This window comes from Cornus florida, unplaced genomic scaffold (assembly GCF_030987335.1).
Source record: "Cornus florida cultivar Cherokee Brave unplaced genomic scaffold, ASM3098733v1 CherokeeBrave_3.0.0_Hap2_Chr04, whole genome shotgun sequence".
Taxonomy (NCBI): domain Eukaryota; kingdom Viridiplantae; phylum Streptophyta; class Magnoliopsida; order Cornales; family Cornaceae; genus Cornus; species Cornus florida.
In genome coordinates this window covers 103,527,599-103,542,949 of record NW_026775574.1, presented here as the reverse complement: position 1 = coordinate 103,542,949, position 15,351 = coordinate 103,527,599, and the positions used below count along the sequence as shown (strand labels likewise).

The window sequence follows — 15,351 nt, the reverse complement described above, 5'->3', positions numbered from 1 at the left end:
TGATTATGCTTATAAGCTAGCTATCAAATCTGAGGAGCCTTTTTAAGGCACAAGAGAGCAGCATTATAGGGTGGTGAACAAATATACAATGATGAAAGGTTCGATATTGTTCTATGTGGTTTGGCTAAATTCATGGGATGTTGAAGCGAGATCGACCATGAAACATACACAATAAATCAATCTACCTAGCGAAAAACAATATATCTATGTATAGAGAGAGAGTGATTGATTTGAGGTGTGAGAAATGGAGGAGGAGCTAGCAGCAGCAAGATCTACATCAAAGGAGAATGGTGAGGCCGCCGGTGGTTCAATCAGATGGTGGAAAACCACCGCATCATCAGGAGCCACCACAGCAGCAGCCTCAAAAGTGCACTCGTTGTGACACACCGAACACAAAATTTTGCTACTATAATAATTACAGTCTCTCTCAGCCTTGCTACTTTTGCAAGACTTCTAGGGGGAGGTACTGGTCAGGAGGAGGAACCCTAAGGAATGTACCGGTGGGAGGCGGATGTCGGAAAGGGAAGCGGGCCAAAGGAGCCTCCTCCTCAAGCAGCGGCGGAGGAGATAATTCGAGATCTCAACCACCACCACCACCAGGTCCGCCACAGCAAGAGCTACAAGTACCCCAAAATCTGACACAACAAGGAATGGGTACTTTGGTTTCGCCGCCGGGGATTAATCCAGCCATCAATTCATACTATTCTGGTGGCGGGTACTTTTCATCTATGGTGGCTATGCAATCTATGGGCCAACCACGGCCCTTCAATCAACAACCACTCGGCATTGGTTTCCTTGAGTCGGTCAGAAATCAGAATTGGTGGGTGGTACAGATGAAAGAGAAGGTGGTGAAGGAAGAAGATCAAAGAGTACAGGTGTATCAATGGAGATTACAGAGTAGGGTTTGAGAAATGGTTGTCATCGATGAGATCAAGAAGAGGTTTTGAGATATGAACTCTGAGATTCTGTAACCGTTTGTTTGTGTGTGGTGGAGTAAAATATAAACTTGTAATGGTGGAAGGGTTTCGATCAACTAGAATGAGAGAAATGTATTGTGGGTAGTGGAGTTCGAACTCTTTAATATACTATGTTTCGATGCAAATATGGTAATCATTGGGTGTGGACCACTACACACTTCTATGCACATCCCTTTCAAAATGGATTCTCTCCGATAGCTATTTTTTTTTCCCAAAAAAATATTATATATTTTCGAATATTCTTTCTCTTACTGTAATAGCAAACATAGTTTTCTCTAAAAATAAAAATAAAAATAAAAATTTTGGATAAGACTTCCTACTAACAGGTGAGCAAGTCATTCCTATTGACTACCAGTTTAAAAATACACAAATAATCTTTAATTATAAAATTATAAATAAGAAAATAAAAGAGTTGACTGAATTTATTTTAAAAAAAAATTATTATCTCACTTTCTTGACTTTGTAATTACAAATTATTTGTGCAATTGTGATTGGACCACTAACTTTTTTTCTTTAAAAATTTATATAGCTTCGACTACTCTTTCAAAGAACAACATAGTTTTTTTCTTACTGGAAAAATTATATCGATCCGATTGTTCTTTCACATAATAGCAAACATAGTTTTTTCTTTTATATAGCTCTCACTACTCTTTCTCATAATAACAAATATTGAGAAAATTAATATTAAAGAGTAGGTGAAGGGAGATCAAAGACTGGTTCATCAATGGAGGTAACAGAGACTTGGATAAAATGGCCAATTATAAGATTTGGGTCTCCATTTTTGAGTGAAACCATGAGCTCTTCTCTCTAGTTTCACTATGGATGAGATCAAGAGCTTTGAGAAAAATTAACTTAGAGATTCGTACTAATTTGTGGTTAGGGATGGTTTAACTTCCTCCAACCAAAACTTGGCTAATTGTTGTTAAGAATTAAATATATCTTGCATCATACACACTGAAAGCGCTTTCAGTGTGTATGATGCAAGATATATTTAATTCTTAACAACAATTAGCCAAGTATTGGATATATATATATATATATATATATATATATATATATATATGAAGATAACAATCATACACATTTGCATACAACATAATATTTACACGGCCCATTGAAACTAAGACTACGTCCATGAAGAATGTATTTTCACTATTATGAATCAAGGAATAAAATATACAACTATAGATACCAAGCCTCACCCACTCTCTTATCATACCTTTGAAGCAATATCCCTACACTCAGGAATTACAATTTACAAATTCTCTCATCTCCTCGTAACGCTCACCCTTTCAAACCCTACATATTTTCTACTCTCTCTATCTTCTCCATTCAAGTCCACCTCTATTTATAGACTCTTCGATTACTAAGTCCTTATTGGACAACAATTCTCATAACTTGCCTACCAAGAATTACCAAAACAATCTCTAACTTTAAAATAGAAGAATTGGAATGAGAAACAATTTCCTCCATTAAGTATAGGCCCTTTGGAAAAGTGCAATTAGTCAGGCAACCGCAACCAGTAGGACTTAAGTGCAACTAGTCAAACTTTTCCAGCACCTCAAGTCCTCAGTCTTCACCGCTTCGACAAGTGCGATTAGACTCAGTTGGAACGATCAGAATCTTCCATAATAATATCCTTCAATAATGAGAAATGGAGTTCAGTCTTCAAGGCTTCTTTTTTTTTTTTTTTTTTTTTTTTTTTTTTTTTTTTTCAAGTTACAAATATCGTAAGCATAGGAGATTCCGTGGAATTGTACAACTGCACAATTCTATATTGAGTAATGTTTTTAAGAGAACAATTATCAGTTAAACTTCTCTTTTACGTAACTGAAAAAATAACAACGAAGCTAACGTGATATGAAGCACCCAATTTTTTTTTTTTTAATAGGGACCATAGTTTATGATAGAACCACGTTTAAAGTTCAACAATCGCATGCGGATTTTTCCCTCCCTCACTCTATCAGAATTAAACGAAACACTTGTGAGAAAAAAAATGGATTTAATGTGAGGAAGGCTTCAACCTTTATACAAATATATAAATGATATAGGATATTCGATCGGTTAAGAAGTCCAAGTGACACGGAAATTTAAAAGGTATATAAACTCAATGAGGTAGTAATAACTACTACCAGCCTCTTCCATAACTCTTCCAATTTATGACGGGCAAGGAAAATGAATCAGTTTTATGAAGTTAATGCTTTTATAAAAGGAGTTGTTGGTCAACCTAAACAAGTATGCCAAAAATTAAATACAAAGTCTTCTTTTGACTTATAATGGCTCAAGTACTAACTTGACCGGCCTGGGACTGTTATAGTGCACCTGACTCGTACCACACCCATCATCACTTCACTTCTCTAACAAGAAAGGTCCTTGAATTTAAATCGTGTGGAATTTTGCATCAATACAAAAAAAAAACAAAAAAACAAACAAAAAAAAAATTCTTCTTCTAAGTAAGGAATCTGAGTCATCGATGCTTCTCATCTTGTAAATTTATAATATATAAAGTAGTTTTTATGCAAATATATAAAAATAAGTTAATCTCCTCTTCGAGAAAGGAAAACACTATAGTGGCAAAGATACAAGGCATTCAATTTCACACTTCAAGCCCACATGTGGTCTAATCACTTTTTCTGACCAAAGGGAAGATTACATTTTAAATTCAATGGACTTGAAATCTACGAATTTGAATTTGAAATGTAAAACTTATATTTCACCACATAGTATGATATTGTTCGCTAGCCTGAACCCGTACAATTTTGTTTTTCAGTTTTATCCTAATATGTCTTATACCAATTAGAGATATCACCTTTTACATATATAGCACTTCCCATTTCCACACCCATACGTATGGTAGCTTGCCAATGCCTTTTGCACTCGCCATCGGCATACTCACCCACAAAGTCGCCACAATCACCCCTCTTTATGGGGCCTAACGTCCCGGTTGGCCACACTTTCGGCAGGGTTAGGCTCTGATACCATTTATAACGACCCACTTCAATACATGGTATGATATTATCCGTTCTAGACTCTAGCTTGCACGGCTTTGCTCTTGGGTTTTACCCCAAAATGCCCCATACTAATTGGAGTGTACAAATCATACATATATAACATTTCCTATTTTCCATACCCAATTGATGTGGGATTGTGCACCTACAACTTGCCTAGTGTGGTAGCATGTCAATGCCTCTTGCACCCGCCCACACGGTCGCCACAATCCACCCCCGTAAGAGGCCCGATGTCCCCGTTAGCACACTTCTGGTTGGTCAGGCTCTGATACCATTTGTAACGACCCACTCCACCACATAGTATGATATTGTCTGCTTTGTGCCTGAGCCCACACGATTTTGTTCTTAAGTTTTACCCTGAACGGTTTCATACCAATTGGAATGTATAAATCCTATATATATAGCATTTCCCCTTTCCATGCCCAAAACAAAACCGTGCAGGCTCGGGCGGGCCCAAAACAGACAATATGAAAGTTGTATACACTACAATTGGTATATGGTCTTTTGAGGTGAATCCCAATAACAAAACCGTTCGCGTTTGGGCCCAAAGTGAACAATATCATACCATGTAGTAGAGTGGGTCATTACAAATAAATATTATAAACATATATTTGGAAAACTTGCTTGCAGGCGCGTGAACGCGCCTGCTAGTGAATGATGGCGCGTGGAAGCACGTGCAGAGAGTGTGGGAGCATTTGGTGGCGCATGAGGGCGCGTGAGGAAGTGTTTGGGGTTCTGGTGAGGTTCTGTGGTGTCCGGTGATTATTCAGAATTTATTTTAAGCTTGTTGGGGTTGAAATTAACCATTAAAGGGCGTGTTATTGGTGTTCTGAAAGCCTTACAGTGTTGCTAAGATATTTAGTACCATTTAATTGGCGTAAATATAATTAATTAAATATTTTGCCATGGAAGGAGATGTGTATATATATATATATAGTTATAGATGTGGATATATATGGTTGATTTAAGTTATGATTCGTATAGAATGAGGTGTATACATATATATTTACTTATATATATGTATATATGATTTTAAATAATCAAATATTATTAAGGAATGTATTATATACAGATATACATATTGAATAATATATGTGTATATATTATTTGAGACGATTATTATTACTATTCTTATTTGATATATCTGGATAGGCTGGTTAGTAAATTTGTGATATGCTTATAATCTACAAGAGATGTTTATGTATGGATTAGCTATCGTTGAGTTTAAAGTTGGTACATGGTTGAATTGTAGGCATGAATAAGTTGCCATCGATGTAAATATAATGTCTAAGTATTCGTATGAATAAAATAGATACATAGGAAGTATGGATGAGTTGCTAGTTTAAAAATATAAATATATATGTTTGTAGAGGCATGGTTGAATTGCCAATGTATAAATATACATACACGGAGTCATGGTTGAATTGTCAATGTATAAATAAATATACTTGTGGAGGCATGGTTGAATTGTCAATATATAAATAAAAATATTTGTAATGATATGGTTGATTTGCCAAAGTGTAATTACATTACTATGTGTTAGATGATTAAAATATCATCTATGGTTGTTGTACGTATAGATTGGATTAGGATTAGATATTCTTAAATGAGAATAGTTTAGTACTTACTGGTTAGTGTATTATTTTATATTAATAAAATAATATTGGGGAAGACATAGATGATTTGTCAAAGCTTGGATTTTGGATATGTGATTTAAATAATTAAAATCATTATCGGGTTGGGATTAAATAAAGTATTTCTTTTATTATAATTTATTGTTTAAATGATTAAATAACTGATTATGATGGAATTCAGGTTAAAGGAGTTTCTTTTTAAAAGAAATGGTGGATTGGTCTAGGTATGATTATTATTTTAATCATTGTTTAATAGGTTTGGAAATTTAATAAATCTATTAGTGGATGTGATTAGTATAGTATATATAATTGTTTATATATATGCATATCATGCTTTATTAAAGTTAAATTCTTTATTAGGTTGGATTTTGATCAGAGATGTTCTACTTATTGGTTTTCAGAAGTTTGGTAGAGAGAACTTGCTCATAGGGTTTAACCCACGATTTATTTTTCAAGTTATTAGAAGTTCCAATCTCGAGATTGAGGATCCGCAGCTGTGAGACTGTTATTCATCTATTCATCTTGTGTACTTTTAAGTAGTACTGGATTATTAGATAATGTTTTAAGGGGTCCTTGGGTTATGGGATTCCCGAGTTGTAATTGTTGGAGAGCTATTAATTAATGGAAATTATTATTTATTAGTTTTTCTTCAGCGTATTATTTATTCTTTTTATTTCTTTTTGTATTCTGTGCTTGTTTAAATACTTTAATTGTTTTGATATCCCCTAATTTTGTGCGCGGACTTGATCAACCCGTGTTTCGAAATTAGGGGGTATCACACAAGCTCATACCATGGCTTCATAACATAAATATATAAAGTCCGTGTCCTCCTAATACAGAATATCATCCATCTGATATAGTGGCTTGATATCTGTATAACAATTCATCCCAGAAATCCAATTATGTCATTCAGTTATTTACTGACCTGACACTAACAGAAGTCGGACTTAACTTTTATTGTTAATCCGAACCTTAATCTAGATTAGGTAGGCTTAGTGTCTGAACCAATCTATATCTGGTATGCCACCGTCCCATACCGGTGCATACTATCCTCCAGTTAACATAGTTGACAAAAATAGTATAATTATCTATCAACCACATTCCAAAATAAGCGTACGTATAGTTTAACATGGGTGTAACTAAACCATGCCTCCACTGAAAGATTCAGAATTCAAGTTTCAGTCCATTAAATTGATAAAACACGTTTATGCAATTTGCTTCTCCAAACAGTACCATAATTGGTGCATTTATGTACAGATTTAAGCATCAGTTTATTCCAACTAAGCATACACATTATTGAATAACAACATGCCTATAACAGAGTTGCAAAACATGATTCAAAACCTAAGAACATGCAAAGGCATCAAATCTCCCCCAAACAGTGTCGTAACAGATAAGATATATAACAGATTTAATTATCATTTAATCCCAACTAAGTATATATATAATTAAATAACATAATGCTTATAACTCAGCTACAAAACATGATTCAAAACTTAAGATCATGCAAAGGCATCAAATCTCCTCCAAACAATCTGCAATACAAGTTAGTTGCTCAATCTTCCACATACAGACCTTTGTTCAAACTTATGTTAATTCTGTCCTAAATTCCTAAATGTAAGCTTGTTTCTCAAGTTTTTTATATGTCTTAAGCAATGTATTAAATCACCAAGAAACCTTTAAACAGTTTTAGAAACCTCAGTCTCGGCCAAACAGAGTATAAAAACTCAGTTTTACGTAATACCAAGAGAAAGAGAAGGCTCTGAAACTCAGAGAACCTTCTCTATTCAAGGAGAGCCTTCTCCACTTCAAGAAGAGCCTTCTCCACTTTAAGGAGAGCCTTCTCCACTTCAAGGATATCGTCTGTTCTTCTATTGTCTTCTCTGACTCCAGTGGTTTCCAGTCTTTGAATTCAGTTTTATTACATGTTTTAAGGTTCCATCCTCATCCCAGATTGATCACAAGACAGAATCTTACAGCTAAGAATTTAGTTACACATCAATGTTTAAAGCAAACAACAACCATATATACATTGCCCTTGTAACAACTGAGCAACAGACTTAATTCGATGATGCTAGAAACTGATTTAACATGCATAAATGATGTAAACAAAAATTTAATTCCTGGAGTCTACCTAAGCATGTACAGAACACAGATTCATGGGAAAGAGAAGAACAGAGACTTGCCTTTAAGTCTCAGATTTGAAACTCTAATTCCACATCTATGAGTTTTCCCTTGCTCTGCCTTGCTAATCCCCCTCGTTCACTCTTTATTTTTCTTTGTTTTATAGACTTAAGCTTATGTTTTTTTTTTATAAAACCCTAAACCCCAGTAAGCGTGTGTATTTATAGGTTTCAATTAACCAAAACCCTATTCCAACCCTAACTATAAGTCGGCCAACGTTAAATCCTAAAACCCTAATCTAAGATAAACAAAATAACAAAACCGTGAATTAACTAAAAGACTCAATTAACTAATTAAAGTAATTAAAATAAGTTACATAATAATAAGCAATTAATTTAATTTAAATAAGTTAAAGAATTCAAATAATTTAATTAAATCCAATAAAAACAATTAAACCAATCAATTAATTCAAGTAATCCAAAGAATTCAAATAATTAATTAAATCAAATGAAACAATTAAGCCAATTAATTAATTCAAGTAACAAAACAATTAAATAAATACTCAAGTAAATACCAGAAATATCCTTTTAAAATTAGGAGTATTACATGTACCCTCCCCTGCCCCGTCCTCGCCCAAAACTGCCTAAACGGGGGACCTTTCCACCCCATTCCTTTCCCGTTTAACTTTTTTACTCTCGCAGGCACCCGTCCCGCTCGGTTTAGTTCCAAAATTTTTCTTTCTTTTTAAAATTTTTTTCCTTAAAAAAAAATTATATAACTATTGAAAAAAATTATAAAAATAGGTAATCAATAATTTAACATAAAATTTAAGGGTGTGAACGTTCTGAATTCGTAGGGCTCTGCCACTCAATAGAACGGTTGAGAAAGTGAGTGAATGTGACTTAAGGTTTATAGAGCTAACTATATAAACTAATAAAATAAGGATAATTTAGTAATTTACCTATCTAAATGGGGGGGGGGGGGGTGGGATGATCTCCCCCTGTCCCCGCCCCAAACCCGTACGGGTTTTCACTAATAAAAACCATTTCAGCCCAAATAAACTAAACGGTCCCCCAAAATCGATATAAACTGGGCGAGGTGGGGCGGGTACCCGTCCCTGTGGGGCAAATTGCCATCCCTACCTTTCAAACTTCTAACACCCCCCTCTTTCTCTCTCTTTACCCCCAACTGGGAATGATTAAGCAGGGCCGGACTTGATGCAATTTGAGGTCTAAAGCGAAATCGCTAAATTAGGCATTCTCCCATTGATTACATATATATAATACTAATAATTTTTTTAAAAAATAAATCATTTCTCTCTACTTAATTGTCCTAAAAATTAACATGAAAGAGAGTCAATAAATTATGGAGTTAAAATTTTTGAATAAATATTGATATGCAAGAGAATTTAAAAATTAGATAAAGCCCATATAAGGTATGAAATTGTTTAGAGAGAAAAATGAGGCAATTGAAAGATAAAATTAAATGAAACATGTATTCACCAAAAGAAGAGCATCTGTATTTATTTAGTAATTAATACAATAGACAAAGCATAAAAAAATTCATTAAAATAAGGACATACTTAGAACCCCACCGGTCCTTACCGTTGATGTGGACCAATAACAAATGGATACGTCTTCTTTCATTACCAAATAAGAGATGATGGATATATATTCCACTATCTCTGATTTGGTAATTAAAAATAACATATCCATTTATTATTGGTCCACATCAAAAGTAAGAATTGTCTTCATTGGTGAGGACCTAAATATTCTTCTTAAAATAAATACTCCTATATAGCTAATATAAAGGGAACATGTATGACCAATAAGCAGTTGTATTTATTTGGTAATTAATACAATACACGAAGCATAAATAATTTATTTAAAGAAATAATAATAATATAAAAGAAAATTATATTGAGGAACAATATAATGTATCTATTTAGTAATTAATATAATATACCAAACATAATTAATTCATTAAAATAAATATATCTAATATAATAAGAAAATTATAACTAATATAATGAGATATAAAACCACTTCTACCATTCAAGGCCTTAGACGACCACATTAATTACCTTTTGATTGAGCTGGCCCCTAAGATTAAATAGTTTACCTGTACATATCCTCTGTGTATACCATATATATACACCTATTAAAAGCCATACTCTTTTTTCTTTGTAATTTTCCTTCCTCCAGTACTTTATCCATTTTTTCCTTCCCTTTGATTTGTGTTCTGTGCACCTGGACATCTCTAGGAGATTAATTGGCCTTAAACTGACCATGCAAGTTTTATATATGTTTTACTTGATCGTTTTATCTGTGAAATTTATTTACAAAACAATTATATTGCGTATGTTTTCTTGACTTTGTTTTGGCATAACGTCCCACTGTTCTAATTTTTATTTTGAATCTTACTGAAATCAACCAAGGTCTGACTGGATACTAGACGTAAGTTAAGACTTCAAATTTAAATTGGAGAAAGAACAGAGGGGTTGGGATAAAACTGATCTTGCAATTTAGTTTCAGTGCCGTTCTTCAACAACGCTAGCTTAAATGGCCTGATTAAACTCTGTAATTGCTTTCAAAACTATTGTAAACAATCTTGGGGAATGCTTCTAGACTAAATTATGAGTCCTAAGTTTGGTTTTAAAAACTAACAGAGGGTTAGGAATAAGCCGGAGAAGGAGCACAAGAGCTGAAACACGCACCGGGGACGAAGGCTCACACAGGAGGTGAGAGCTGGCTCCATGGAAGTGGGAGCCGGCTCTCACAACAAAGTGGAGCCGGCTCTAGGAAGTCCTAGAGCCGGCTCTAGGCTGGAAAAGTGCCTGCTCCAAATTCTGGAGCAGGCTCCTTGTTATTTTTAATTTCTTTTACGATTTTTTTTAATTTTCTACATACTATGTTCACTATTGGAGCATGGAGACTGTTTGAATGAATTTGGAACTTTACAGAGGGATCAAGGAATGAATTTTGAGTGTTATTAAAACCCTAAATTGAGTAAAGTTTAATTCTAAGTTTTCGGGACAAACAGTGTAAAAATTAAGGCACTTAACAAATGGAATTGAATTAGTTGTTGAATTAAGATTCAGCAATTTGATGGAACATAATGTGTTTATAAAACTTGTTTTAGAATGAATTCAAGTGCATGATAGGGTCATTTAATTATTAATTTTGATCTATGCATGCTTAGGAGGCTAGTTGCGGAATTATTAAATTGTTTACTGCAACTATATGGCTAATGCTTGGATTTAAACTGCTGAAATATTTAAACAATCTTCTGAATTCTTTTAGCAATTTATTGGTTAATAATAGGATTATTTAACCTATTCACATGCATGATGGAGTCCCTGACGTATTAAATTTGGTCTATGCATGCTCTGGATGTTAGTTGTTGATTTGTTAAAATCGTCTCCTGCAACTATATGGTTAAATGCTTTGATTTAAATTGCTGAAGCTTTAAATAGTTTCTGCAATTGTTTGGATGGTAGTTTTTGGTCTGTAAATTATTGAACTGTTATATATGTTGTAATTTACATGGATATGGAGGATGGTATGTACCGGTATGGGACGGTGACATACTAGGTACGGTTTAGCTCAAAACGCATAAACCTAACCTAATGGATTAATGGAATGGATTGAAAGATATCGAATCCTATTTGTGACTAAGTCAGATCAGCTGTAAACAAATTGGATGACTTCCTGGATTAACGGATGGTAGTTAAGTCATATCAACTGAATAAGTTGAATGACTAACTAGTTGGTTTATTGTATGACAGTTTAATAGATAGTTGAACTGCATACCCTGGATTTGGACGGACTTATATATATGGTTATGGTACCACGAGTTGAGCTTGAGTCTCAGACTCGTTGGTTAGGGTGTGTATATGCAGTGGATGCGTAGCTGGTTATAATAGGTTGAGGTGTACCCTGTTAGGTCTAGGTACTCATGCCCACCTTTGGGTGCGTATTCGCATGTTGCCTTCTATTCAGGTTGAGAACCCTATTATAGACTAGTGAATGTCCCTTAGTGTGGATATATTTATACGTATGGACTAGATAGATATTGTGAGGTGTCTACGGTGTATCTGCGTATCGGGTCACTGTATGGATTGCAGTTAGATTAGAACTTGCTCGTGGGTCTGACCCACTCCTTTATTATTCTTTTCAGGTACAGGACGGTTCCAGCCTTAGAGCTTGATCGTGCTTGTCGAGGGACAGTCTCACTTTCATCTGATTACGTAGGACTTCTCTCGATATTTCTAGCATTATCTATTTTCAGTTTTCAGTTTCAGTTGAACTTTTGGTTAGGGGTCCATAAGTGGATTCCCAAGTTATAACCTTGAAGTTTTGGAGGATTGGATTTTCAATTTTTAGTTATACATGGAGGATTTTATAATTAATGTTACTTTCAGTTTTATTCCATCACTTTTGTTTCATTTTGTCGTCTGTGTTCGTTTTAAAATACTTTAATTGGTTGATATTCCCTCGGGCTTGGGCCTGGGCCTGATCAACCCGTGTCTTGGATCCGAAAGGGGTATCACAGTTGGTATCAGAGCACTCCAGGTTCAAGTGTCTCTAGGACGTTTCGTATTAAGACTTCCGCGTAGCGTTTTGTTTTATAGAGCTTATGTTTAGGATTCGTTGAATTCTTTTACAGTTCGGTTAAACTCGTACTAATGTCTGTCTTTCTATGTTAACAGCATGGTTAACACTGGAAGAGGACAGAACATGAACAGTCGACAGAGGAGAGCGGCACGTAGACAGCAGGAACGTCTACAACGTCGACAAATGGAAGAAGAGCAGCAAATGCCAGGGTTTCAGGAGGAGTTGGAGGAAGTTCAACAGACTCAGGGTCAGGACAGAGATTCAGAGATTCCTCCACACCTCAATGACCTTGTTGCTCGGGCTATAGAGGCTGGGGTAACAGCTGCACTCCGGAACCAACCACAGGTTCAGCAGGCACCTGTACCAGCACCAGTGGTTCAGACGGATTCTTGAGGAAAGGCAAGGAGCTCTTTCACAAAGGGGAGTCCACCTGTGTTCTCAGGTTCCACCGATGCGAGAGCAGCTCACCAGTGGAAATAGGACATCGAGCGTCATCTTCGTTTGGTTCAGTGCACGGAGGTTCAAAAGCAGATACTTGCTACTTTCAAGCTAGTTGGGGATGCACTACAGTGGTGGGAGTCAGTTACCACCCCAGAGGAGAGGATGACATTGTCTTATGATGAGTTCAGTGTTCGCTTTGACGAGAAATATTTTTCCTATGCAGTCAGGGCAGCTATGAAGACCGAGTTTCTAAGTCTGCAGCAGGGAAACATGACAGTGGCGGAGTATGAGCAGCAGTTCACACGCTTGTCTCTCTTTGCACCGGAGGAGGTGGATACTGTAATACCCCGATAATTTTAAAAGATTTATTAATTAGGATTAATTATTTTATTTTATTTTTCAATGATTTATTTTATTTTATTGAGTGCTAGATTAATTATCTTATTTTAATTAAGTTATATTTCGTGATTATGTATGATGATTGATTGTTTGTGTGGTTGATTATTGATTGAATTATTGGTGTGTTGATTTTATTGGTATTATATGACTTAGTTGTAAATTCTTGTTTGTTTATGTGCTTCATGTAATTAGTTATTTTAATTTCGGTATTTAATTAATTATCTTATTTATTTAAATTAATTGGATTGGGCTTAAGGAAAGTTGGACCAAAAGATGTGATCTTGGGCTTGTATGAAACCTTATTGGGTTAATTAATGAAGGTCCGTGGTTATTTAATTATTTAAATGATCACTTTTGTATCAATTATATTTATATATATATATATATATATATATAATTATATATAAATATAATTAATTAATAATTGTTATGGAAAGATATATATATAGATATATATTTATTGATATTTATAAGTATATATGATTTAATTAACTAATGAGTTAATTATTGAAGGAATATATATTTATATATATATATATATGTTTATAGATATAAATTATTTAAAGATTATTATTTTAATTCATAATACTAGTTGGAATAGGATTTGGAATTTAAGGTGTATAAAAATACACATAAGGCTTTAGGGTTAAAGGTTTTACACGTTAGAAAAATAAAACAGACAGAGAGAGAGGAAGAAGAAGGGCTGACAAGGAGAAGGTCGGATCTGAAAAGGAGGACGTCGGAATTGGAAGAGATAATTAAAGCTTAAAGCGTCGGTTTCGTTTCGAAACCTTCAGGCGAGTTTTCTCTAACTTTCCTCTTAGAACTCATAAGGATTTCACCTTGAGTATCAAGGCTTTAATTAAATTTATTTGTTTAAAAATTATGGTTAGATCGGAATAATTAAAAAGTATAAACTATTATATTTGATTTTTAGATTATTGGATTTTAATTGATATATATAGGTGTTATGTATATTTTAAAATCAATCTATAGGTGGATTTGTGACCCAAGAGAGTTAATTATGGTTTCTTTATTTTCTAGAATTGTTCTGTAATTTTCTGGAATTTTTCTAATATTTTTAGGAATTTATTAGGATTTATTTTCCTATTATTTGTTAGGATATATATATATATATATATATATATATATATATATATATACTAGGTAACTGGCGCATGTGGAGCGGCGGCACAATAAAGAATTGATCCAGTGTGGCGCGGTGTAGGATAATAGGGTGTATACGCCAATTAGGGCCATTTGATTAATTAAACTTATGTGAATTGATATGGTGCATCGCGGCGCATAAAACTTTGGTGCGCATGTGTATCTGGACCATAGAAGTGGTCTGGTCAACTATGGGATTATTTGGTGTATTGCAGACCATGAGAAGATGGTGCACTCGCTGATCTGGACCTTAGATCTATTATAGTTAATAGAAAATAATCTAGTGTGAGCGTGTTCATTTGCGCACTCATTTATGACCATTGGATGCGGCATAAAGGAAGTGATGGATTCAGTGTGGTGAGCTCACGGTAGCTGAAAGAGCTTAGCCAATACCAGCACACAAGGAGGCTTGAATCCAGCGCGTGCAAGTGCATAGTAAGCACGTGGGCGCGCGTGGGAAACTATGTTGGCCTAATTCGACACTAGAAATTAAAACGGTCATAACTTAGTCATTTTAAATCGAAATTGGGTCATTCTTGAGCTCAAATTCAAGGATTTTTCGTCTTCTTTCCAATGGTACCAATTTCATTATCAGATTCCCATCCTACTAGGAGATATTTATGTTTTAGTGAGAAAGTGTCGGAAAACTATTTAAACCAATATGGAGTATTTAAAGGAAACTATTTCTGACATAGTTAGTTGCACTAATTTGTGTAAATATAATAAATTAATAATTTGTTATGGAAGGAAGTGTATATATATATATATATATATATATATATATAATTATTTATATATGTGTATATATAGTTTAATTTGTCTATGAGTTGTATGGAAGGATGAATATATATATATGTATGTATGTATGTATATTGATTTTAAATAATCAAGGATTATTAAAGAAGGTGTTAAACACATAAATACATTAAATAACATATGTGTAGGTATATATATATATAAATCATTTAAGATGATTAATATTATC

General features: G+C 34.2%; 1 protein-coding gene across 1 annotated transcript; it reads left to right on the top strand.

The window, feature by feature from the left end:
* Positions 1–287: 287 nt before the first annotated feature.
* Positions 288–908, top strand: LOC132305497 (dof zinc finger protein DOF3.1-like). Its single transcript, XM_059803133.1, has one exon. It carries the CDS (start codon positions 288–290, stop codon positions 906–908), a length of 621 nt encoding a protein of 206 aa, XP_059659116.1.
* Positions 909–15,351: the final 14,443 nt, after the last annotated feature.